This window comes from Tenrec ecaudatus, chromosome 7, assembly GCF_050624435.1.
Source record: "Tenrec ecaudatus isolate mTenEca1 chromosome 7, mTenEca1.hap1, whole genome shotgun sequence".
NCBI classification, from domain to species: Eukaryota; Metazoa; Chordata; class Mammalia; order Afrosoricida; family Tenrecidae; genus Tenrec; species Tenrec ecaudatus.
In genome coordinates, this window is record NC_134536.1 from 136,432,466 (window position 1) to 136,459,791 (window position 27,326).

Below are 27,326 nucleotides of genomic sequence, written 5' to 3' on the forward strand. Positions count from 1 at the left end.
TCTGATAGGCTCACTATGAGTCTGATCCATTCAAAAGCCGTGGGGTTGCGTTTAGGTTTCAGACAGAGTAGACAAGGCCTTCAGCTCAAGTGTTATAATTAATGGTCAAAAACCAATGAGCTAAGAAAACTATGCAGGTGACCCAATTTCACAGACTTACATAAAAAACACATGCGTGAACGCACGCAAAACTGGTTAAATCCGAGTAAGGACTATGATCTAGTTAATTGCTTTTGTCGAATTCAGTGTCTTATTATGCCCCTGTCAATTTCCTGGTTTTGAGACTGTAGTATAGTTATGTAAGACACAGAGGGAAGCTGGGTGGGTGATGGGTCTCAGGTCTGTACACATTTTGCAACTTCCTGCGAGGCTGTACTTATTTCAAAACGTACAGTTTTAAAACCAAAAATCAAGAGGAACCTCTTCCCGGTCCACCCCGCCCGCCCGAGAGTGTCCCACACCCCCCCGCCCCACCCATGCCTCGCACCTCGCCTGCGGGGAGCCGAGGGGGCGGGTCCCGGAGGAGCGGGGCGGCGCCGCGCACGCGCAGACCTGCCGCCCGGGCTGCGCCGCGGGGAGTCACGCATGCGCGGTGCCGGCGCCGGGCCTCCGCGCCAGCCCCTCTCCGCAGCGGGGCACCGGGCTGGCTGTCTTGGCCCCTCAGCCTTGCCGTCTCGCCCGGCCGTGGAGGCGCTTCCTGTTGTCCTCGCTCGTCACCGTCCCACGGCCCCCACCCCACAGCCCCTCGCGCGTCCCTGCCCTGGCCTGACCGGCGGCGGCTGCCTCTGGCGCTTCTCCAGTTCACACTTCGAGACCGTTGGCGGGGCCCGCGTCCGGGCTGCCCGCTGCCCGTAGCCCTGCCTCCCCCGGGGCTCTGGTGAGTGTCCTGCTGCCGCTGCCCCCACGCCGCCGCAGACTTTCCCCTTCAGCTCTCGGGGTGACTCCTCCTCGCTGGCGCCCTCGTAGCCCGACCCGCTCTCCTCCGTGACCCGTCCCCTCAGCCTCCTGTCATGCGCCCGCGCGGTCTCCCGGGGCCTCTGGGGGGGCCTCCCCACATTCCCACCGGCGCCGCGCTCTCCTTTCGGGTGCCGTTGGGGCGGGGAGCCAGCCTCTCCTCTGCTTTCCCCGCTGCCAGCTTTGTCTGCTCACCCTGCTCCGGGATCTCCGTCCGCGCCAGCTTCCAGCCCCTTTCCCCTTTCCTGGGATTTAGGAACCCGGGAGCCCCGCAGACATGTGGAAAGCCCACATTTCGGGGTTTGGTGCCTTTTGAGTGTTTCTCCTCCCCTCGGTAGGATTCTCGGCTTAGGGTAACCTTAAAGATGACAAGGAAAACGCAGCGAAGATTCCCGAGAGCAGTGGGAAAGGAATGTAGCCAGCGGGAAGGAGAAAATCCAAAGGCTTTCCGGGGAAAATCAGGGTCTTCGTTCGCAGAGCTTGCTCTTTGTGAAATGTCCAGAGGAGGTTCGGAAAGAAGGCGCCCCTGGGCTTCCTCTCCCCTTGAACACACCTGGCCTCTTGACCTAGCCACGCCAGTAGATGTGGTTTCTTCAGACCTAGAACCAGCACTGCAGTCACAGGCTTCCTGCCCCAACGATGAACTGTCAGCTTCCCAATCCGACGACAAGAACTCTTGCCCTTCAGCTCACAATAGAAAACGATTCCATTTGTCAGCCCCACCTCTCATCACCCACAGATGTGCTTCACTTCTAGGAACTGAGATGAAAATTTAGTTAACACCTCCCCCTTCCCTCCTTCGTAGGTGCTATTGAATCCATACTGCTTGGCACTGCATCATCCTCACAGTGCATTACAAAGAGTAGGCCCATTGCTACAGTCACTGCGCCAGATCATCTCACCGAAAGTCTTCTCTTTTGCTGACCCTCTGCTTTACCCAGTAAATATAACTTCTCAGGTGCTTGTGCAGTGCATGGCGCTGTGCATTTACGATAGGGGTGAGGGTGTTCAAACGAGTGTAAGATAGGACACTGGATTTCCAAGAGGAGATTGTGGTCCCTGAGTCTTGGCTCCAGTGCTGAATTGCCCAAGTGACATATCTGGTTGTCCGTCACAGAGAAAGTATTGGTGAGGTGTTCGTAGAGTTATCAGTACTGAATTAAAGCCAAGTAGATGGTGACCCTCGAGTGAATCAAACAGTGGCTTTTATTTGCCCTACTTTTGTGCTCGCCATTTCTACCTCTGACTTCAGTGGGTATCATATCCCCCTTTTGTTTAAAAATTTCAACTTGCAAACATGTCTTGCCTATCTCTTACTTTCTCAGGAGCCCGGATGGTGCTCTGGGTTGAAGTTGGACTGCTAACTACAAGGTTGGTTCAAACCCACTAGTTACCTGCTCCTGCAAAGATTTGCAGTCTTGGAAATCCTGCATAGGAGGACTCAATGGCAGTTTGCCTTTGGTTTTTGGTGTTTCCTGCAGAGTTGAAAGAGTGAGCCAATAGGCCCTTGGCACCCAGTGGCCAGTAGATAAGTGCACAAAGGCTAGACTTATCGGAAGCCTGAAATGTATATGGCTGGTTCAGTAAGCTTATGAATTGACTATGATTTGGGCAATAGTAATTTGATTAAAGGTTGTTAGAATGAGGCTGAACTTTTTCTAAGAGGAGGAAGAGGAAGTTTGAAGAAAGGTCAAAAGGAAGGCTAATGCAATCTTTGCCATTACGTTCGAGATGAGGTGTGAAGGTTGAAACCACCTTTGGAGAGGATTTATTGGCCCGATATATAAGCAAGGGGCCCTGGCAGTATAAACACGCTCAACTTGTTGTCTTTTTAGGTAGAATTAATATAAGTTAAAATGAACGTGACACACGCACAAAGTCTCAGTTGCTTCTGACTTGTTTTTACAATTGGTTTGAAAATTTCTTCATCAAGTGCACTTAGAGTGAATGTGGTTTTCATTGTGGGTGGAGGGGGTACAGGCTGACAAATAAGGAACCACACCCAAGCTTCACAAACCAAACAGAGTTTTTAAAAAAATTCTTCCGTCTACTGATGGTCTGAAAACATTTGAGTTTGCTTTGGTATCGCTAGAAACTTCCCTATTAAAAAAAATCAAAAACCTATTTTATAGTTGAGATAGTTTTGAATGTGTTAGCTTGAATTTGTGATTACACATCATTTTGGCACATCATGAATCAAAATGCTTGACCCTGAAGAGAGACTTGATGTTGGCTCTCTTTGCTTTGAAGGGATTGTTCTTTATTTTCTTGTTGTGCCGGGCTTATTGCTTATTTGGTTTTTGTTGGAGCATCTTGGTGATGCAGTGGGTAAGTGCTTGACTGCTCACCACACCTGCCAGTCGCTGCGCTGGAGACAGCTGAGGGTGGCTGCTTCTGGCAGGGCTGAGAGCCTGGGGGGCCCTGGGGGGCAGCTCTCCTTTGTTCTGTAGGATCACTTTCATGGTTTATCTTTTCAAGAAATTGCTTAATGTTAAATGTATTTTTTTTAGTGATAACAGGTCTTTGCACCTGCTTTAAAAGCCTTAGTTAACCCATAAAACACATTTAAAAGCTGCCAAATATTAAAGGGAGAACCTTAAAATGTGCCATAAGGTTCACTGTCTTTGACAGTAGCTCTTGAGGCCTTCTGATTCTGATTCCATTTTATATTGGGTGAAAAGACAGACTTGGAGGCAGGCTATGTGAGAGGAAGGTAAGATAAAGGTAAGCTATTGAGCCCTGTTGCCTGTGCTGGAGGAAATCAGATTGGTGAACCATCTCCAAGTGTGACAATATAGGTTGGCAAACATCAGGAGGTAGATTGTGCGTGTTCCAGCATCATTGTTTAAAGAGGTGGAAAAGCTAATTACTAACTTTATATGGAAAGGAAAGAAACCCGAGATAAGCAAAACACTACTAAAGAAGAACAACGTATGAGGCTTCTTCACGTCTCAGTCCTCAACTCCACAGCCATGGCAGGCCGAGCAGCCTGGTGTTGGTACAGTGATAGAGACACAGACCAATGAGACCGAGTGGAGAACCCAGAAGTAAATCCATTCACCTGTGGGCATTCGATCTTTGATGAAGGACCGAAACACATGGGACAGGGAAGCGATAGTCGCTTTAGCTAATGGTGCAGGCAAAATTGGACATCCATTTGCTGAAGAATGAAACAGGACCCAAATCTCACACCACATTAAAAAAAAAAGAGCTCAGGATAGATTAAAGACTGAGATGTAAAACCTTGAGCTATAAAGGTCATCAATGAGAAAATAGGAACAATCATGGCACAAATGCACTATCAAAAATAATATAAGGCACACAACCAGCAAAAGACAAGATATTTCACCAAAAGAGAAGCCACAGTTTGGGGAAAGAATTTTTGACTATGAGATATTGGACAAGGAATTAATCTCTAAAACTTAAAGAAAATTTGAACACCTCATTAAGAGGGTAGACAAGTAAAAATTTGGGTGAGGGGAAGGTTAGGACACAAGGAAGTAGGTTTACAAGAGTTTTTAGCAGAGACAAATTCTGTTCTATATACAATTTTGCAACAGTGGGAATCTCGGTAGATTCTAGGATAGACACGCAGACTGAACAGATAGAGGAGTGAGAGTAGGAGTATACTTACAAATATATGTTGGTTTGACAGATAATATTTGCTCATGGATAGTTACCATTGCTACGAATATATTCATGAATGTGTTGGAACTTACAGGAATCAAAGTTGTGAAAACTTGGAAGACAACCAAATTTGTTGAGAGAATAAGTCACTGGGCTTAGAGGCTCAGGATCATAGTCTCGAAGATGAATTGGCATAACATAGTGCACAAATATGTTCCACATCCTAATTTGGCGAGTAGCTAAGGGCCTTAAAACTCTAGAGCAAACATTTATGCTGCAGCTATTGGCCTCTTGCCATCTTGAGGAAAGGGGAGTGATGAAAATCAAGACACATAGACACAGTTGAGTAGACTAAGGGACCATGCAGACATCAGTCTCTACAACCCCGAGACCAGAAGACTAGATGGAGCCTCACTGTAACCACCTACTGCGCTGAAAAGGGTCACATTAGAAATCCTGGAGCGAGTGGAGAAAAATGTGGCTCAAGCTCAAAATCATCAGAGGCCAGCGCCACTGACTAGGGAGACCCTTCCGGTTCGCAGTTGAACTTAACTCCTTGTTAGAATAATGAACCATTTAAGATCAAAAGGACAGCATTTACCCAAAACACAAAATTCAGAGGGTTAAGAAAGGAGAAAGGCAATGGATATATGTATGGATTGTGATAAACGTACGAGCCCCCAACAAAATGATTAAAAAACATACAAGTTCAAAAAAAGACAGAAAGGGAAACAGGAAGCAGGAAGTGGGATAAGTGATGGTACATTGAGGGGATTGCCACTATTTTGATTGGACTTTGTTTTTGAAGTCATCCTATTAAGACAGGTGTTATTACTGAGAGAACTTGTCTTCAGGCATCCATTGATCCCTTGCTTAGATACATGTTTAAAGATGTGCATGTATGAATAATATAGATATTTAATTTAGGGAAAAAGTATTATTGGTGTTCGTTTTTTGGTATATAAAATGATGGCGCCAAGATCCTTTGTTGAGTTGATTGTGGTTAAATATGCATATGGGAGCCTCTAGGTTGTGCAGGTGGCTAACGTGTGTGTGTGGCTGCTCACTGAAAGGTGGCTAGTTCAAGTCCACCCAAAGGCACGGTGGGAGAAAGCTCTGGTGATTGAAAGCTCAGTGGAGGCTAATTCTACTCTGGCTGACACACACTGAGTAGCTATGAATTAAAATTTGGACTTAATAGCAATAAGTTAAATATATGAATAACACATTTGATGTTTAAGCATTGACTCGGTGGGGGCGAGTTTACTTTGAGTACATGCTCATTAAAGAAAATATGGTAAATCACTAGCAAGAATAGAATTATACTCATTGTCTAGAATTAATTCACTAATATAATACACACATATTTCTGATAATTCTGTTTATTAAACACATGTAGCTCCAAAAAAACCCAGTCATTGCCATTGAGTTGATTCTGACTTATAGCAACCAGGGTAGAATTACCACTGTGAGTTTACAAGACTAAGTTTTTTTTAAATCATTTTATTGGGGGCTCATACAATTCTTATCACAATCCATACATACATCCATTGTGTCAAGCACATATGTACATTTGTTGCCATCATCATTTTCAAAACATTTGCCTTCTACTTGAGCCCTTAATATCGGCTGGTCATTTCCCTCCTCTCTCCCCACTCCCTCCTCCCTCATGAACCCTTCATCATTCATAAATTATTATTATTTTGTCATATGGTACACTGTCCGACGTCTCCCCCTGCCCTCTTTTCTGCTGGCCCTCCCCCAGGGAGGAGGCTATACGTAGATTCCTGTAATCAGTTCCCCCTTCTTACCCCACATTCCCTCCACTCTCCAGGCATTGCCATGATCACCACTGGTCCTGAAGGAGTCATCTGTCCTGGATTCCTTGTGTTTTCAGTTGCTATCTGTATCAATGTACATCCTCTGGTCTAGCCAGATTTGTGAGGTAGAATTAAGATCATGAAAATGGGGGGGGGGGGAGAGGAAGCATTTTAGAACTGGAATAAAGTTATATGTTTCATCGTTGCTACCTTGCACCCTGACTGGCTCATCTCCTCCCCACAACCCTTCAGTAAGGGGGTGTCCAGTTGCCTACCAATGGGCTTTGAGTCTCCACTCTGCACTCTCGTCATTTACAATGATATGACTTTTTGTTCTTTGATGCTTGATACCTGATCCCTTTGACAGCTTGTGGTCACACAGGCTGGTGTGTTTCTTCCATGTGGGCTTTGTTGCTTCTGAGCTAGATGGCCACTTGTTTATCTTCAAGCCTTTAAGACCCCAGACACTATATCTTTTGACAGCCGGACACCATTAGCTTTCTTCAAAGACTAACTTTTTTACGGGAGGAGAAAACTGTTTTTCTCCCATGGAGTAGTTAGTGGTTTAGACTGTTGAATTTGAAATTAACAGCCTAATGTGTAACCGTTAAGTCCCCAGGGCTCCTTACACTTTGGCACACACACAAAATTGACATCATGAGGTACAACCTGTTATGTAAAATGTACTTTTCACTTAAATTGGAAACAATACTCCTGATTCCAATTGGGTGAGATTATTTGTATTAAATATATGACAAAGGACTAGTATTTATGATACATAAACAACTAACTCAATGGTAAAGATAACTCATTTAAAAATGTTCAGAAATTTGGACAAATTCTTCAAGAAAATGTGCAAAATTAATCGTATGTAATGTTTGTTGTATGTTTTTGGCGGGGACTAATACTTTGGGAGCATAAAATTTTAAGATTTTAATTATCTGTTTAGTATACCAAGATAGGAAGGACTCTTTCATGATTATCAGTCCTATTTTATATGTTCAAACGATTTCCAGTGCTCTTTTGTCATTAGCAATGCTACATTGAACCGCCTGTGTGTGAATCTTTGTAGGCCTCTGGTTTTTCATGATAGATCCTTAGATGGCAAAGAGTTATACTATGCCCATGGTACATATTCTAAATGTATAATCTAATATTGTGATCTTGTTCCCTTTTTAAAAGGTAACACTTAATTTTAAAGGTAAATTCATGTTGCTTGCAGGTAGGTAGAGGTTGGTGGTGGTTTCAGATAGCTACATTTACAGTGTTGTACCTATTTTCTTACTGAATTGCTTCTAACGCCTCATTCCATGGCGATGACAAAAGAAGCATCGTATCTGTAATGTGCATCCTTCTACATGCACCCTAACTGACCTGTGGAAGAATTCCTTTAGAATTTGTTCCCAGGGGTGAGATATCTGGGTTGGACATCATAAAGTGTGCCCATTTTCACTAAGTCCTTTGTGAATTCAGGCTGTCTGGCCTTTGTTACACATTACTTGTTTGTCCTCCAGGAACCTTGTACCGTGTCCATTCTGTCAGTGGGGTAAGGAGAGTGCTTAAGTGCTGAATGCCAAGTCCAGAATCAATCAGCTCTGCTTTGCTTTGTTTCTAGCAGCCATGGCCATGACAGGCTCAACACCTTGCTCGTCCATGAGTAACCACACAAAGGAAAGGGTGACCATGACCAAGGTGACACTGGAGAATTTTTATAGCAACCTTATCGCTCAGCATGAAGAACGAGAAATGAGGTAATTCTGTGTGAGAGACTTGTGTCGTGGTTGTGGCATTTATGTCTAGTATCACAAAACACATAATGTTGTTGACAGGAGACAAGTACTAGCCATGTTATAGCCTATTTCATTGTAGTGAAATGGCAGCCTATCTCACTTTGAACGCTCCTTAATCCACTGTTTATACGACAAGTCAGTAGCCTAAAATTGTATTCACTGCAGTGTAATAAAATAATTTGGCCAGCTCCGTAGGGTTAATCATTAAGGTAGTGTGGTGTAATGGAAAGGACATCACTTTTGGAGTTAGATGCAGGTATCGAATTCTTTTTTTACTATTTATTAGATGGATGAGATTGGACAAATGACCTCCCATCTGCAGATAGGGATAGTAGTACTTACCTGGCAGGATTGCTGTGGTGATTAGGTGTAACCCAGGTAAGTACCCGCCATGACGCTGCACACTGGGTGGCGGTTGCTTACTTAATGGTGCCAGTAGAGCTACTGTTACCATTACATAGCTGGTGAGCACTATTCATGCAGCTACTCATAATTAAAATGGTTTTCAACATTCCATTGTGAAATACTGAAACGTTGAAAGAATTACACAGCCTGTATACCCATGTACACATCATTTTGATTCTATAACTATACGTTTTAATCATAAATGTATTAATTAATCTTATTCCCCCCTTCCCCACCTATATACTTCAAAGTATATTGTAAGTATCAGTACACTTCTGAATATTTTCATTTTAATAACCTTAATTAGAAACACTTTGTGGATTTTTTTTCCTGGGGTAAAAGTTTTCTGTAGATTTAGTATTTGTTATTTTAATGCTTCATCTTGAATCAGTGTGTGTGGCATGAGGTGAAGGTTGAGATTTAGTTTTGTTCAATGGCTGTATAGTTCCTAGACTATTTGTAGAAAAGATTTTTCTTTCCCCATCTGATTGTTCTGGCTCTTTTGTCAGAATCAAGTGCAATCAGTTGACCATATAAATAATCATTGGATTCTGGACTCTGGTGAGTTCTATTGGTCAGGTCTTAGGACAGTGTCACACTGTCTTGAGTACTGTAGCCTTGCTGTAAATCTCGAATTAGGTAGATTACATCCTCGAACTTTACTCTCTGTTTTCCAAATGGCTGTGTATATTCGAGGTTCTTTGCATTTATATATACATTGTAGAACTAGTTTGTTAGTGTCCATAGAAAAGCTTGATGGGATTGGATCTTTAGATTCATTCGTTGTGTTAACGATATTGTGTCTTTTGTTCATTTATTTCTAAGTATCTTTTTTATGCTATTGTAATTGGTTATTTAAAATTTCATTTTTAATATATTATTGTTAGTATATAGACATACAGTTGATTCCTATATATTGACCAGTATCCTGCAACTTGCTGATTTACTTATTCTTGTAATTGTTTTGTAGGATTTTCTGTGTACATTATCAGGAAAAATTTAGATGTAGCTCTCTTTCTTTCTTTTTTTTTTTTTTGCCTTATTGTACTGGTCGGAAGTTCTGTCGAATAGGGTTCGATGCTCCCTGTAGGTTTTCATCGGTGATCCATATCAAGTTGAGGACATTCTTGTGTGTTCTCGTTTTGCTGTGAGATTTTATCATGAACAGTGTTAATGTTGTCAAATGCTTTTCTTATATTGAGACAATTCTTTGGTTTTTCTCCCTTATTCGGTTCATGTGGTGAACTGATTTATGGATGTGTTAACACTTTGCAATCCTGAGACAGAGCTGTGTTGATCATAATCCAGTCTGGATGCCAGGGTTTTGTTAAATAGTGTGCATCCACTGAGAGAGCCATTGCTCGACTTTAAAGATGGATTCCCCAGGTGGTGCAAACAGGAGCACACTTGGCTACTAACCGAAAGGTTAATGGATCGAGGCACCTTGGAAGAAAGGTATAGTCATCTGCTTCCAGTCGGCCAGTGAAAACCCTATGGAGCCAGTTGTGCTCTGGCATCCTTGGGGTCACCAGCAGTTGAAGTCAACTCACTGGTGTCTGATTTACGAAGAATAGCAAGGCATTTCTTCTACCTCATCGTGACCTGCTGTGCACTGCTTATTCATCTTTTTCTTTCGGTGCCTTCTTTCGTAAGATGACGAGTTGAAAGTTGTATTTTGGCTTCTCAGTACAGTTTGGTAAGACTGTTCTAGCCTTCATCATTGCTAGGATAAAAGCCCAGTGATTGCCAGGAGCACCTTAATAATAAAGCAGAGTAAAAGTAGAATAGACAAAGCAGGGGTTTCACAGCTTTTTGGTGTTCTGGATGGAAATAGTGTAGATCCTTGAGATGTAAGTGTCTAACTAGTAGAAATGCTCTCAGCTCCACTCTCTTTTGGGTGGGCCAACCTCTCATCCTTTCTGGGGAAAGTGGGTGGGAAAATTATAAGCAGTCGTTTGTTTTTAAATACTTTTATTGGGAGCTCATACAACTCTTTATCACAATCTATCCATCCATCCATTGTGTCAAGCACATTTGTACATTTGTTGCCATCATCATTCTCCAAACATTTTTTTCTACTTGAGCCCTTGGTAGCAGCTTCTCATTTTACCCCTCCTTCCTTCCCTCCCTCATGAACCCTTGATAATTTATAAATTATTATTTTTTCACGTCTTATACTGACCGATATCTCCCTTCACCCACTTTTCTCTTGTCCATTCCCCTGGGAGGAGTTTATAGATAGATCATTGTGATCAGTTTCCTCCTATCTACCTCTACCTTCCCCTTATCCACCTGGTATGGATACTCTCAATATTGGTCCAACTAGTAGTTATAAACATTCATTACACACTGCTATCCATTCTGACTTTTATTTATTTTTAAGCACCATCCATTTTTCAGATTTGATGTGTGTAAAAACATCATGCCTAATGGAAAAGCAGGGATTCAGACGGGCTTGCTGCCTTGAAAAGAACTTGCTTTCTCCTATGGGAAATGACCACACCCCCAGCTCCAAAGTGCAGTGAATGGAAGGCATTGGCGGGTGCAGTGGGGTCTGGGTGAAGTGTTGGCGTGAGAAGGAAGGAAGGGTTGTCCCTCCAGAAGCCAGAGACCAGACAGTGTGCCATTTGTGGGCGCTGCTGCTCTTTTTCACTGTGAACAATTTTAAACACGTACAGAAGTAGAGTACAGAAGTGCACCCCAATATAGTCAGTTCTCAGATTGGATAATTATCAAGAGTGGTTATATTTACTTCATCTCATCCATTTTATTTTTTGCTGTTTTTTTTTAGTTTTTTACAATTTTTTAAAAACATTTTATTAGGGGCTCATACAACTCTTATCACAATCCATACGTATACATACATCAATTGTATAAAACACATCTGTACATTCTTTGCCCTAATCATTTTCTTTTCTTTTTTTTTAAAATTTATTTTAACAATTTATTGGGGCTGATACAATTCTTTTCACAGTTCATACATATACATACATCAATTGTATAAAGCACATCTGTACAGTCTTTGCCCTAATCATTTTTTTCTCTTTTCTTCTTTTACATTTTATTAGGGACTCAAACAACTCTTACCACAATCCATACATATACATACATCAATTGTATAAAGCACATCCATACATTCCCTGCCCCAATCATTCTCAAGGCATTTGCTCTCCACTTAAGCCCCTTGCATCAGGTCCTCTTTTTTTCCCCCTCCCCCATTCCCCCCTCCCTCATATGCCCTTGGTAATTTATACATCGTTATTTTGTCATATCTTGCCCTATCCGGAGTCTCCCTTCCCCCCTTCTCTTCTGTCCCTCTCCCAGGGAAGAGGTCACATGTGGATCCTTGTAATCAGTTCCCCCTTTCCAACCCACTCACCCTCCACTCTCCCAGCATCGTCCCTCACACCCTTGGTCCTGAAGGTATCATCCACCCTGGATTCCCTGTACCTCCAACCCTCATATGTACCAGTGTACAGCCTCTGTCCTATCCAGCCCTGCAAGGTAGAATTCGGATCATGGTAGTTGGGGGGAGGAAGCATCCAGGATCTGGGGGAAAGCTGTGTTCTTCATCGATACTACCTCACACCCTAATTAACCCATCTCCTCTCCTAAACCCCTCTATGAGGGGATCTCCTTTGGCCGACACTTGGGCCTTGGGTCTCCACTCTGCACTTCCCCTTTCATTTAATATGATATATATATACATATATACACATACATATAAACATATATATACATACATACACACACATATCTTTTTTTTTTTTTGCATGATGCCTTATACCTGGTCCCTTGGGCACCTCATGATCGCACTGGCCGGTGTGCTTCTTCCATGTGGGCTTATTTGCTTCTGAGCTAGATGGCCGCTTGTTCACCTTCAAGCCTTTAAGACCCCAGACACTATCTCTTTTGATAGCCGGGCACCATCAGCTTTCTTCACCACATTTGCTTATGCACCCATTTGTCTTCAGCGATCCTATCATGGAGGTGTGCAGTCAATGATAAGATGTTTTGTTCTTTGATGCCTGGTAACTGATCCCTTTGGGACCACTCGATCACACAGGCTGGTGTGTTCTTCCATGTGGACTTTGTTGCTTCTGAGCTAGATGGCCGCTTGTTTATCTTCAAGCCTTTAAGACCCCAGTCACTATCTCTTTTGATAGCCGGGCACCATCAGCTTTCTTCACCACATTTACTTGTTCACCCACTTTGGCTCCAGCCGTTGTGTCGGGAGAGTGAGCATCATAGAGTTCCAATTTAATAAAAGAAGGTATTCATGCATTGAGGGAGTGTTTGAGTAGAGGCCCAAGGTCCTTCCGCCACTTTAATACTTGACCTATAAATATAGACACATAGATCTATTTCCCCATCCTCCTATATATATTTGCATGTACATGTCTTTGTCTAGACCTCCATGAATGCCCTTTGACTCCTAGCTCTTTCCTCCATCTCCCTTGACCTTCCTCCTGCCCTACTACCATGCTTCATCGCCACCTGGGCTAGAGTATACCTCTTCTCTAAGCAACCTTACCCTTGATCATTTCCCACCAGGCCTGCCACTCCCCCTTCTCTACCATTTGGGGTCCCATGTTTTTCCCTTGTCCCTGGGTTTGTTAACACCACTTCCTTACCCCTCCTACCCCCCCACCCCAAGTCCCCCCGGAACTGTCGGTCCCGTTGTTTTTCCTCCAGATAGTTCATCCAGCCTGTCCTATTCAGACAGACCTGTGGAGTCACTAACATGCACGAAAACTAGACAGAGGAAAACAAAGCAACAGTATACAACCAGACAACAAAACAACAAAAACAAACCACTGAAAAAGAACAGAACAAAACAGTTCACAAGAGAAAAGCTTGTAGTTAGTTCAGGGATCGTTTGCTGGCCCTTAGGAGCGTTTTCCAGCCCAGTCTGTTGGGGCACCACGCCCTGGCCCCAAAGTCCACTTTCAGCATTCCCTGGGGACCTTGCCACTCCATTCCCTTGCTGTTCCGCTGCACTCCCCCAGTGCTTTGCCTCGGTGTGGTGGGATCAGGTCAGGTGCAATTCCCACACTGTTTCTCCGGTGCTGTCCCCTGTATCGCCCTTAGTCACTGAGGAGCATCATGTCTCATAGTAGGGCCAGCCATGTTGTTCTCTCTGTGGACTGGCTGCTATACTCAGGAACATCATCATCACGGCCTGGTGGGCCAGGGCTGTTTTGTTTTAAATCAAATTCTAAACATCACTTAAATCTTAAGTAGTTTACTATGCATCTCTAAAATTATGAACATTTTCTCGTGTAACCACAATGCCATCCTGAAGCTAACCAAATGAACCATAATTGCTTGGTATCATCTCACAAAAGATGTCACTTTTCATTAAGGTTTGTCCAAGCTCAATTTTATTAGATTGTAATGGTTATTTTTAGTGTTCTCATGGTCTTTGTTTACCTGGTCCCAGTAAATCATTAGCATGTATAATTAATTCCATAGTTTTTTTTCCTCCCTGAATACTTTAATGAAATAATGTGATTATGTTCAAGAAGTTAATTCTGATAATTGCATTCCTGCAGCAAAACAATGGGAAATGTCTGTTAATATTTAGATTTAAAATACAGTCAGATTGAGCCATCTCTGTGACACAATGGTCAAGTCCAGCCTGGTGGGGCCATTCAAAGAAGTAGTCCGATGGAAAGATAGTGTTTGGAATTCAAGGGCCCAGAAGAGCTGAATGCATCGTAGCTCTTTGTAGTTGTTGCCGGATGCTGTTTCACTCTTCCTAATCCTCAGCTATGCTAATCACCACTGGAAGGGTGTGTTCGGCTGGGCTAACTAGAGAAACAAATCCAGTGACACTCATATATATATATATGAACTTTATATCAAGAAGACATCCCAGCCTCATCTAAGTCAAGTCCCTAAGTCTGATACTAGTCCATAAGTCCCTCCTCAGAGTCTCACACTCACATGCAATGATGCAGAAGGCAGGGATAGCATAGACTGGTGGGTGCAAAGTCATGTGGATCCTGTGTCAGTGGAAACATAGCAGGACTCCGGCAGCTTTCAGGGTCAGCTAGCAGGAAAGGTGAAGACAGAGAGAGGGCAGTTCCCAGGGCCCTCCTTAGGAGAAAGCCACGCCCACAAGTAGACACCATCAGACTGACCTGATTGACAGGTCAGATACCTCCCCTACACTTTTTTTAAAATCATTTTATTGGGGGCTCGTACAACGCTTATAATCCAAGCATACATCCATTGTGTGAGGCACATTTGTATATTTGTTGCCATCATTATTCTCAAAACATTTGCTTTCATTTGGCATCAGCTCCTCATGTTTGCCACTCCCTCCCCATTCCCCGCTCCCTGATGAACCCTTAATAATTTAAACGTCATTATTATTTTGTTATATCTTCCACTGTCCGATGTCGCCCTTCACCCACTTTTCTGTTTCTGTTTTCTCCCTCTCTCCCCTACACTTTTATGTATCTTTAAGTTGAGATAAATTATGTAACTACCACAAAGTGAATGAGTTTAGCCTCCTCAAGCCACCAGGTGCTGCCTTCTCCCTCTCTCTAAGACATGCGCGCACAGAGTGCATACGCCCAAAGGCTCGGGCCTAGAAGAAGAAAAGCAGGCAGTCTGGGAACCAGGGGTATTGTCTTCTTTCCATCAGGTGCAGGGTAGTTCTTTTCCTTGCTTGAGAGTTAGGACACTAATTCTTACTCGTTGTCTGAGCTTCGGGATTTGGAATATGATTTTTAACAATATATTTATTTTAGCAAATATTCTGCAGTAAGGAGCCCAGATAGGCAGCCACTAAGCACTTGGCTGCTGATGGAAAGGTTGGTGGTTCCAGACCACCCAGCAGTCTGTGGAGTAGGAGCTGGTGGTCTGCTCCCATAAAGACCATGCTTAGAAAACCCTGGGGAGTAGTTCTCTGCCATGTGCCGGTGCTGTGGGTTGAAATGGACTCCGTGGCACCTAACAACAGCAGCAGCAATGATTGCACTCAATCAAATGTAACTCATTGTCTTCCCATGTCCCGAGTTCTGCATTTCCTACCTTGGTTACTGCTACCGTTATCTGCCCGGGCCAGCACCTCGAAGCTTGTTCCCTTGATGCTTCCTGCCATTGCGTTCTGTTTGCAATGGCTCCATTCCCTTCATCCTACTTTGCAGTCCTGCTTCCAGCGAGCAGCATTAGTACAGTTGCTGTCAGGCAGCCCAGTGCTTTCTCAGCGCCTGTCCCGCTGACCCTTCAGGTTCTCACTGTTGCTGGTTCCCATTCTGAAACAACCCTCATCAGCTCACTCCCGGGTAAACAAGCTTCTGTTACCGCTCCGTTGTCTGTGGAAGAAGGGTTGACGTTCGTGGTGTGGCATTTGAAGTCCTCCAGAGTTTGGGGTAATTCGAGCTGGCCTGCTGCATGCCACAGCCAGGCCAGCGCGCACACCATGCCCTCTGCACGTCATGGGCTTCGTTCTAACCCCTCTCTGCTCCCAGTCCTTTGTGGGTCTGGGATGCTGCTCGGTGGTGGAGGGGATACTAGCCTGTGCACCTTCGTTTGAATTAGGTGGAGTGCGTGAAGGTTCTGTGGCGCTCAGAGTGAAGTTTTGCATTTTTCTTTCAGTTCTATTCGATCACTATGAGCCTGTCGTGATACAAAAATATTCTTAGATGGTGTTTTTAAGCTCAAGTCCAGGTCTCGAGTCTTGGAGGCTTCAGTTTTGATAGTCGTGTCAGTCCCTTTTTTAGATCATTTTTGTCCCCTTGGACCTGCAGATTCTGCCTTTACCTTGGTTGCTGATGGCTCCTTATGGCAAGCAGAAGGGGAAGGTGTGCAAACCAAGGAAGTAGGTTTCAACCAGGCAGAGGGAGAGAAACTGCTATCAGAGGCTAGCGCATGCCAGCTGCTCTGTGGTTTGGTAAGGAGGAAATTCTGGAGAGGAAAAATGAAAAAAGGAAGGGAGACAGAACCTTTCCTTTTGCATTAACATCTTATATAATCTTTCTTAAAATGCAGAATTCACAAAAGATGGGACTCTGTCTGTCTTTTTTTGGTTGTGATGAAACCTTTTGAGATTGACCACTTTTTATTGTTCTTCAAAAAACATCGATACACTTGGATAGAATTATCAGAAAGCTATCATTCAAATATTATCTCACATGACTTTTTTTTTACCCTCAGACAAAAGAAGCTAGAAAAAGTGATGGAAGAAGAAGGCTTAAAAGATGAAGAGGTAATTAAAATTGGCATTTCCCCCATGAAAGCCCAGCTTGGCAGGTCCTACCTTGTTCAGCAAGTTGCTGGCACTGGTGCGAGGGGAAGGGCTTTGGCTCTGTGTTAGAGTTAGCTGTGGGCTGGCTCCCTCCTTCTGGACTTAGATCGTTAGGCAGAAGGAGAAGGTAATTACTAACTACCCAGGAGCAGATGGCTTCTGGGCAGAGGTATGGTAAGTTAATTTGATTTTGAATTTTATGGAGAAACAAACAAGGAATGAGGTCCATGAAATCAAATTGAAATTTAAAAGAAAAGTGTAGCCTACTTCACAGACCTCACTGAAAAGGTTTCATGAGATGTGGGGCTAACTTCTGAATGAAACATCTGAATGTAGCATCAAGGCAGCTGAAGTCACCCTTCCGCCCAGTGCCTGCTGGTGTGGTAGGAGGAGATAGAGTCGCCAGGGGCTGGTGTGCAAGGACCTGAAGTGGTCCTGGTGTCGTCTTCAAAAGTGGGTGTGGCAGGGAATCCAGGGTGGATGATCCCTTCGGAACCAGGGGTGTGAGGGGCGATACTGGGAGAGTGGAGGGTGAGTGGGTTGGAAAGAGGGAACCGATTACAAGGATCTACATGTGACCTCCTCTCTGGGAAACGGACAACAGAAAAGGGGGTGAAGGGAGATGCTGGTTAGGGCAAGATATGACAAAATAATGATTTATAAATTATCAAGGGCTCATGAGGGAGAGGGGAGTGGGGAGGGAGGGGAAAAAAGAGAACTTGATGCAAAGGGCTTAAGTGGAGAGCAAACGCTTTGAAAATGATGAGGGCAAAGAATGTACAGATGTGCTTTATACAATTGATGTATGTATGGATTGTGATAAGAGTTGTATGAGTCCCTAATAAAATGTTAAGAAAAAAAAAGTGGGTGTGGAAAACGAATGAGTGGTAACATAATGAATCCTAGGGAAATAGAAAAACATGCTTGTGTTATACAGAAAAAAGACAAGGGAAACTCTTTTGTACCACCCTTCTTTAGACAAGGATGGCTGAAGTAGGTTAGACTCTTCAGAGGAGACCACGTATGTTCAGGTGGGTTTTGCATCTGAAGGCACAGGAGGGCCCCGTGACCTTGTCAGGGCTCTTCTGTGGTGCACGGACTATGCGTAATCTAGCATGACCTTGCTTTGCAGTGGGGGCAAATCACAAATACTACTTTGTGGTAGAGTTTCAGCATTTCACCTCCTTCTCTTTCGCTCCCCCTCCTTTAACCAAGTAGAAGCGACTCAGGCGGTCAGCACACGCTCGCAAGGAAACAGAGTTTCTTCGTTTGAAGAGAACGAGACTTGGACTGGAAGATTTTGAGTCCTTAAAAGTAATAGGCAGAGGAGCGTTTGGTGAGGTAAAAACCGTGACGTTTGCTTATGACATGTGAGAACACTGCAGAACTCCTGACACTTGTGACATGCCAGGAGCTCGTGTTGTCGGTAGAGGTAAAAAGAAAGGCACAGGGGTCAGGTGGGGCGCATCTCGACGGCTCCTCGGCCCTCCTTTCCTCCTCCTCCTTTCCAATCTTACTATTCACAGAGCACCTGCCTCTGCTATAATCCTGGCCACACTCCATTTCGTAGAAGATGAAATCAAGGCCCAGAGGGGCTACACGGTGCTCCAGGGTCACACAGCCATTAGCAGGGAGACCAGGAGTTGGGCCCAGGTCTTCCCGCTTTCACAGCCCTGCTTTTCCAGCACCAGGCTGCCTCTCCAGGGACACACCACCCTTTATGTCTCTCACCCCACGTGGCCCTGGCAGACAGGATTTACAGGAAGGAGTTGGGAAGATGGCGATAGAGACTTGAAGGCATTTGCAGCTTTAGCTGAGCTGTCCTGTAACTGCACCCTGCTTGGACCCCAGAGCAGTTTGTCGGGGAGGGTTTGAATGAGCCCACTGTGCATGCTCAGTCCCGTCAAGGGAAGACACCCACCGGGAAGGCGCCACGCCTGCCCTAACAGTTGCATTCTCCGTGTGTGAAAGGAGCCGCATGTGGTTAAAAACCAGGACTTGGGGGAAGTGTGAGTACACAGGTGATGGCTTCAGTCGGCCCCTGGGTTCAGAATCCCTAGGGTGGCTCCTTGGGAGAGGGCAGGAGGCCCACCTGTCAGAGACCTCTGTGGGCCCCTTGCGTGGAGGAGGGTCACCGTGGAGAAAGGCGCTGCTGGGAGAAGAACAGATGCATGTTTTCGGAGAGGGGCTTCCACCCGAACATCATCAGTTTTCTTTAAAAAATATCAGAAACAAAAGAACAAGGACGAGAATAGCACATTCCAAATAAAACCTTCTACCCTGTACATACTGCCTCTCCCTAGTTATACAGTTTTAGGGTTTTTTTTTTATCCCAGGAATTTTTCTTACCTGGAAGCTTACGCTTTTTGAAAAGATGAGGTGATAATCATTGACTCGAACTTTCTGAGCTGGTGGAATGAGTGCCCCAGGGGGACTTTCAGACGGAAGACTTTTCATTAGATTCGCGTTTTGAAATCGGGAGCCAGAGCTGTTGTGATGTGGACCTGTGAGTGGTGTCTGTAGCATTGACTTTACTGTGAGTAAGGCATTCATTTTAGAGCATTGAAGGCTTTTTTTAGCTTTCCCTGTTTGATTACTGCCGGTTGCGTAGACGAACATTGTGGTCACACTGTCTCAGTTTAAATGTCACGTGCTGTGACACGTGGAAGCATGGCCTGGCAGTGCGAGACTTTGACTGGCGTTTCTTTTGTTAGGTGCGGCTTGTTCAGAAGAAGGACACGGGGCATGTGTATGCCATGAAAATCCTCCGTAAAGCAGACATGCTTGAAAAAGAGCAGGTAAAGCCCAACTTGGGATAGTGTTTTCACTCAAGTTGAGATTTTTTTTTTGTCTGTTAAAGTCATTCTTGTTGCTTAATTGAAATTGACAATCATGAATTTTCTTTAGTTCGGTTAGAGATGAGATGGTACTTATATGACTACCACAGGTTTCTTTTTCTCCCAACCAAGAAACAATTCAGTATATTTTAAAAGTTCAGTAATATTTAGTGTTTTTTAAGGTGACTGCCTGTTGGAGAAGCGTCTGTTGTTGGTCTCGGCCGCTTGGCCCCGGGGAGCTCTTTCTGAGGTCATACTTGCTGCGGCAGCACATTCCTTAAGGAATGTAAGCGAGACGAGACATCGGGATTGGAGCTGAGGAATTCGAATTTGGGACTTGCCCTGGAATGTGTTTCATCCTATGCACCAGGCTGCAGTTGCGCTTCCCAGGCAGCTCGGTCTTCCAGTTTTGGAATGAACTTGAAAAAATAGAATGCCAGTGTTTGAGCACATGATTAAAAGACTTGCTTTCTAAGCCGCAAGCCCACTTTGCACATAGATTTATGAGAAACATAAGCCCCTTATCGAAACAAATAGCATCTTAAATTTTGGACTGTGTATTAGAGAGTTGAGGGTGCAGGTTTTTGTCCATCTCACCTCATGTGGCCGGGCTGTCAAAGAAGAGGCTGCAGGTGTCCAGGGGAAGCTTAGTTAGGTAGTGTGAGAGGACGAAGAGAGCCCCTGGTGCAGAGCCCAAGATCAGGGGTGGTGAGTGGCCCCCGGCCCCAGGACTGACTCTGCTTCTAGAGAGGAAGGAGGTGCAGTTGCCGGGGCTCCTCTGCCCTTATTTATATGGCACCTCACAATGGGAATGTGTTACTCTCGCTCATTCTCACGGGCTTCCCTGAAGCTGGGGACTCCCAAGAATGGTGGTTTAAAGGCCAAGAGAGCCCAGCAGTAAATCTCCAGACACTCTAGCTATGCCAGCACCAAGCTGACTCAAAATGCACAACAGCCCGAAACCATGGTGTAGTGTGGGCGTGTAGTTTCTGAAAGGGTTTCAGTTCATCCTGAGAAGGAAAATATGCAGCTTCCGTAATGACTACTCAGTGTATTTGCATCCCACAAGTTTGATTTTTACCACGTATTTCTTACAACTTTTAACCAAGATTCAAAACTCCTCTCTGCTAAATAATTAGCATGCCAAATACAGCTGACAAGAAGCCCACGACATTTTAACAGCATTATCTAACCTCTATATAGCCTACGCCTGGTGCCCGGCATGGTTACAGAGAGGGTAATCCCAACCTATTGTATGAAACCACTTCCTTAAATATTGTGCCTGCCCCCAAAGCCATTTCTTGAAAGGCAAGGCAAGGAGCTGTCTGCTGCTACAATTAGGATTTTACAGGATGTGCTGACTGGATTGCGTAGCTCACTTTGCTAATGGGCCCACATCCCTAGGTTTGATCTTAGCATGACCTGTGTCAGCCACCGTGAAGAAGCATGCAGTGGCTTTATGTTAGCTGGGAATTGGATGTACCAGTTCATCCATTTGTTTTTGGATGAAGGTGGCCAAGTTTAGATTCAGAGACACTAAGATTTTATAGGTGCTTTATTCAGAGATGGGCTGTTAATCTCAAGGACAGCAGTTTAAACTCACCAACTACTCCTTGGGGGAAAAGATGAGGCTTTCTACTCCCATAAAGACTTACAGTCTTTACATCATTCCTGGGTTTTGGCACAAACAAACAACAACAACAAAAAGCAGACTGACTGTCCTTGAAACCAGCAGGGCAGTTCTCTGCCCTCTAGGGTTGCCATGGGCCACAGTCGACTTGAAGGCAGAGAGTTTGCATTTGTTTTTGAGGGTCTTCTATATATTTTTTAAGCCAGAGGAAGGGTGGCTTATGTTGTTGTTTGTTGGCGATTTTTATTAAACGGAGCAGGAATTAAAGCTGCCCATTGGCAATACAGGATACTGTTCTGCCCGGGGGAGGATACTTCTGCTACTTAGAAAATAAAATGTTAAAAGACAAGCATTTAGCCAGTTTTAAAAATATATCTCTGCCAGTGTAAAAGAGAAACCTCCGGTTAATGATGGCAGTATAGTTCTCTGGTGGAAGAAAGAAAAGTCTTATTTCTATTTTCCTGATGCTCAGGTTAGCAGGAGGCACGCCATTCCTGTCTCATTAGCTCCTGAAGGCACAAGGGAGAGGGAACCTTTGGTGTGAACCTCTAGCCTACAATCAATCCCCTTTCCATACGTAAAAAGTGTTTTACCCTCCCTGGAAATGACGGACTTTACTATGATTGCCCATCATCTAGGATGAAGTGTCAGTGTCTGCTTTTGCAGCCCCTTCCGGATCATTCCAGTGTCCCCCGGGTTGATAGCCCTCACTTTGGGAAACAATGCCCTAACTCCTCCCTCCCTCATTCTGTATTCAACGACTCCATTCCTAGATCCCAAGGGTCCTAGCTGCTATTTGCCCCCCAGGAGAGGAGGGCATGGTGGACTTACCAGTGACAGTATCCTCCCCATTAGTAACTACTGAGTGGAGGAACCACCATCCCATCCGCCAGTGAGAATGACAAGTGGCTTTCATATTGTTGCCTCTTTAGCTTGAGGGACTAGGGGAAACCAAAGTGCCTGAAGGCCACAGCCCTTGACACCAGTGGTGCCTGGGTCAAGGCCAAGGCTGCTGTCCAGCCAGCAGCAGCTGTTGCCCAGTGGTTTCCAAGGCTTTCCTTCTCCCTGAAGAGCGAGCGCGGCAGCATCTGCCTGTTAATGGTTTCATAACGCTAATCTTACTACGCTTCTCTGCCATTGTCCCCACCATCAATAAGCAGAGAGAAATGTAGAGGAAAACGTAAGCTACCAGGAACATGATCCACCCTCACCCGGCTCCCTGACTCAAATGCTCCCAGCCCCTGGGCTGGCATTGCAGAGGGGCAGGTTAGGTGGGAGACAGGAGAGGGGTGGAGTCCTTGTCCAAACAGAAAGACCTGCCTTTGGGCGATGAAGCACACACAGCACTGTGTCAAACGGAGCAGAACCGTGGGCTGAATTTGCCAGCAGAAGTGCCTACTTGTGAACCTAGGTGCATCTTTTACCGCAGAATCTACCGTGCAACCCAGCGCCTGTAGCGCACGCTGAGATGAAAACCGCTGTACCAGACCCGGACTGGGCCTTGTCAGATTCTGACCCCATTCAACCGTGGGACACTTCAGAAAGGGGGGGGGGTGCAGTAGGAGGTAGGATGTGATAACAGGTGGCAATGATTTGATGATTGCTGATTTAAAGTGAACGTGGTAAATTTGGTTAGACAACACAGTCTTACCGTGCCTTTTAACTTTTAATTAAGTAGTCGTGCGCTGTTCTCCAGACCTTCTAAAACAAGATTCTCTGATCTAAAAACCGGAGTAAAAGTAGACCTTTGAGAATACCATTAACGTGTGCCAAAACTTTCCCTTGGTGCGCGTGTGTGTTGATAGAGCACGTGCTCAGGACAGCAGTGAGCTAACTGCTTTGACACCACAGTCGGCTGGCTCCAGGAATTGTCAGCGCGCGCACTGTCGCGGCGGCTGGCTGTCGCTGCGGACCTGGCCAGCCCGTGCTCAGAGAAGTCCTTTGAGGACTTTGCACCATCAAAGCTGACTGTAATAGAAATACGTGAAAGATGTAAACACACGTTTGAGCAATCAGACGTTCAGTTTGTAGCACTGTTAAAGCTGCCATGTACATTAAAGCCGTTCCTTTAGCCTTTTTTAGGTCTTTCCTCATTTGCGTTTTTATCACCAAAGTCAAACGTTTTCAGTTTGAAGGTTTGCCTAAGTAGAAACTAGCTCTCTTTCGTATCTTCACAGTTTAATACTCGGAGTGCTTAAATTGTTGACACAAATATACAGTCTGATAGAGCAGAGCGCGGCTTGTCTATATTAATCCAATGCATGTGCCTCCAGGTCGGCCACATTCGTGCGGAGCGTGACATTCTAGTGGAGGCAGACAGTTTGTGGGTTGTGAAAATGTTCTATAGTTTTCAGGATAAGCTAAACCTCTACCTAATCATGGAGTTCCTGCCTGGAGGTAATTACTTGATGATGAAAGGTCATTTTTCCCTTCTTGTTCTGTGGTTTCTCTCTCACATCAACAATTAACTCTCCTTTCTTTCTGCTGTTAATTGTGCTTACCAAGTTGCTTTCTGTATCTTTTTTAGGTCTGTAAAGGAGGTCAGTAACCTGTCTTGTGCTGGGTGCCTTTCTATCGTCTGAATGCCATAAAAGTAACCTTTCCTTCACGTCATGATTCAGATGGACATTCCATTTCTTTCTTTTTTAAGTCATATAGGAATAAACTAGGAGGCTGTTGCTCTCCTTTTAATGGAAACCATCCATTTTGAGTCACCCAAGTGACAAAATGGAAATGCCTAACATTCTCTGCTTCAGCCTTTTGTTTTTCTGTAGCTTATACCAACTTCACATTTCTGAGATTTCACGTTTTCGAACTCCTGCAAAACTCCCCAGTCAGCCCAGAACATTTTGTACCATCTGCTCTCGAGAACACAGTCTGTTTCCCAGTGAGCAGTTGAGTCTTGAGCAAATCCTGGTGTGGGGAGGGGAAGAAAAATCCAAAAACAGTTATTTTCCTTTTTTGGTTTTAAAACAAAACAAATATACTGTGGCACAATATTTTGACCTTATGAAAACCTCAGCTTAGGTTTAGGATCATAAATAACTTTTTAATAACATTGATGAAGGTTAGAAAAGAGTCTGGCTAGTGGAATGAGGAGAAATCTTGAACATTTATGTGCCAGTTTTTAAATAGAACGAGCCAGATGGGTTACCAGCACCTGGATGTGCGTCTCCTCAGACCTTACCCGTACCATCTTCTCTAGCTTGCCCTCATGTCTCCTGGACCCCGCCCTTTGCACACTCGGTGGAGCTGGCCTGCAGAGCCAAAGACCAGTTGGCTTGAGCTCTCTGATCATCTGGGCATGCTCACAGGTGAGGCCGTTGGCTGCTCTCCTGGGCCAGGGAGCTGAGGCCATACAGCTCCTTAGAGCTGGGGGCACACACCAACCCCAAGCTTTGCTGTGCCTCCACATTGAATGTACGACTTCCAGGAGTGATTAGGGAATGATATTTTTTAAGTCTTGGCGGTGGAGAAAAGAATGCATTTAACGACTCATTTCATTTTTTCCCCTGAGGGGAAATACCTGGTTTTCTCAAAGAATACAAACCCCCACCAAAGTTATCGATGAAACGAAATTCAAAAAGGAGTGTATTGTTCTGCTACAAGCTAAAGTTACTCTCTCTTCCTGTTCACTAACTAACATAGGCAACTTTATGCTTTATATTAAAGTCTACACTGTGAGTCTTTCCTGTTCTCTTAGCTTTAATCTCCTTGTATGAGAGTAAGTCAGAAAGTTCTGCTACTACATAGGTTCACTCCAAGCGAAACACGTGTAAGCATGTCTGTGCAGCCGGTGAAGGGGTGCAGGCACGTTCTCAGTAGTACACGTGTCTTAGTCTTGTTGGGGTGCCTCAGAGAAAAGGCTCCCTCCAGGATGGCTTCTGTGGGAATATGCTCGTTTGGTTCAAGGTCGAGATATCTGCTCATAAGGCGATGGTGGCCATTTCATGGGATCCCAAAGGGGTGATCTTGGTAGATTTTCTCGAAGAACCCAGGATGATCATGGGGCTTACTGTGAAGAAGTTTTCAGAAAACAGAACTGCACTGATGAGAGAAAAGCCCAGAGCAGTTGCAGCGAGCCATTTTTTATCATGACTTTGTACCTACTCATTCGTCGAAGGTCATAGGCTGTCCCGAGACTATTTTGTTGGGAACCTTACCTGTTCCACCCAGTCGTCCTGAATTTGGCCCTTCAGACCTCTTTTCATCCCGAACTCAAAGAGCCTTGGGAAAGATGACCGGAGCCCCTCAAGGATGCACGCACGCTGTGTGACGTGGTGTAGCTGGGGAGCACGAGCGTCTTTGGGAAAGGCTTCCAGAGATGGAGACAGCCGTCACAAGTGTGTAGACCTGGATGGAGGTCACGTTGAGCAACAATAGTTTCACATTTTGATAATTTTAAAAATTAGGTTTCTAAAATTTTGTAGCAATACTTTTTTGACTTACTTTCATATATATATTTACGTTTTTCTAATTGTTGAGTAGATCAGAATTTTGCTACTTTATGTGCTGATATTAAGCAGAAACAACTGAAATTTGACATACTAGAAAATTAAGGAGTTTGAATTTCTTTAAAAACTCCTAAATGGATACTGGGTTGTTAAAGTCACAGAAAGCATTCTGGTGTCCATTTAAATATCTCTGTTGGGGAGCTCTGCCATGTGCACTTTGGGGGAGGCAGCAAATGCACATTCTTGTACGTGGTACCCTCTGTTCCCTTTCAGCTTTTGTTGACTAACACTTTGCTACTTATGCCCCGACTTTTACGTGTTTGTGTTATAGTGTTTTTAAAATACAAATTGAAGAACATGTTTTCAGCAGCCCCGACACGTTTACATTTTTGAGTGACCTTTTAATCTCTCTCTAACAGCGGCAGTGCAATCTAGGTGGAAGTAGCACTTAGTGCTAGCTGTGGAGAGAGCGTTTTATAGGTCTTTAGACATACAAAGCGAAAAGTCAAGTAGTCTTTCCCCTCATTCCAAAGTATTGCTTTCTGCCGTGCGCGCGCATGCGTGCACACACCCCACGCCCACACATTGATGATGAGGATCCCCGTGAGGGAAGTTTTCGTTTTCTCTCACAGTAAATTTTAAGCCCCAGCTCAGTGGTCAGCATTGACCAGCGTAGGTGGATTTTCACCTGTTCCGTGTTAGATACCACTTGCCATCTCCCCTTATATTGTCAGTGTAGGTCATCTCTGGACACACGGGGGACAGTTTAGCTCTCTATTATTAATTTGGCAGGTAGGGAAGACGGATCTGGAGACTGGCACTTAGGTGGTGTGTGTGTGTGTGTGTGTGCTTGTTATCTTCTGTTCCCAGGGGACATGATGACCCTGTTGATGAAAAAAGACACTCTGACTGAAGAGGAAACTCAGTTTTACATCGCAGAAACAGTGTTAGCCACAGACTCCATTCACCAGCTCGGCTTCATCCACAGAGACATCAAGCCAGACAACCTTCTCCTGGACAGCAAGGTATGCCTGGCGGGCAGGGGTAGGGGGGTGACCAGGCTGGGGGAGGGTGGTGGTGGTGGTGGTGGTGTGTATTTACTGATCTGAACAGCCTCTTTTTTTTGTTGTCGTGTTAACTTTGTATTGTGATTTGGGATTGTGTGAAGGATTCCCTAGCAGATCATCAGCTTCATCTTCAGTCTTTCATCTCATTCATTACACTCCCCTCAGTGTAACATCTCACTGCCTTCCATTGTTTCCTGGCTCTATTCCTCCGCCTTTTCTAACCCTTCTGAACTTTGTTCTTAAGGAAATGCTGTTCAGTTATCCTAAGGTGTGTGCGCCTACAGGGGTGAGTGTGGTCCCAGACTTGAAGGGTGACCAAGGGTCAGCGTCATGGGAGTTCTACCAGTCTCTGTGTGACCAGCAAGCCTGGTCTCATTCATGATTTTGAGTTTTGTTCCACATTTTTCGTCCCCTCTATCCAGGACCTACTGGTATACTCCCTTTTTTTTTCATTTAAAATTCTTTAATCCATTTTAATACAC

The 27,326-nt window shown here is 44.7% G+C and overlaps 1 protein-coding gene across 4 annotated transcripts in view; it reads left to right on the forward strand.

Moving 5' to 3' along the window:
- Positions 1 to 600: 600 nt before the first annotated feature.
- STK38 (serine/threonine kinase 38) overlaps positions 601 to 27,326 on the forward strand; it is a 44,129-nt gene continuing 17,403 nt past the window's right edge. Inside the window, exons 1-8 of one of the 4 annotated variants that reach the window (XM_075555197.1) lie at positions 601 to 877; positions 2,280 to 2,325; positions 8,017 to 8,152; positions 16,766 to 16,817; positions 18,075 to 18,197; positions 19,571 to 19,654; positions 23,597 to 23,720; positions 26,648 to 26,802. In XM_075555197.1, coding sequence (XP_075411312.1) covers positions 8,022 to 8,152; positions 16,766 to 16,817; positions 18,075 to 18,197; positions 19,571 to 19,654; positions 23,597 to 23,720; positions 26,648 to 26,802 — 669 coding nt within the window. In that variant the 5' untranslated portion in view covers positions 601 to 877; positions 2,280 to 2,325; positions 8,017 to 8,021. The remainder of the gene's footprint in view (positions 878 to 2,279; positions 2,326 to 8,016; positions 8,153 to 16,765; positions 16,818 to 18,074; positions 18,198 to 19,570; positions 19,655 to 23,596; positions 23,721 to 26,647; positions 26,803 to 27,326) is intronic. The other 3 variants (XM_075555196.1, XM_075555198.1, XM_075555195.1) reach the window with 3 other exon arrangements.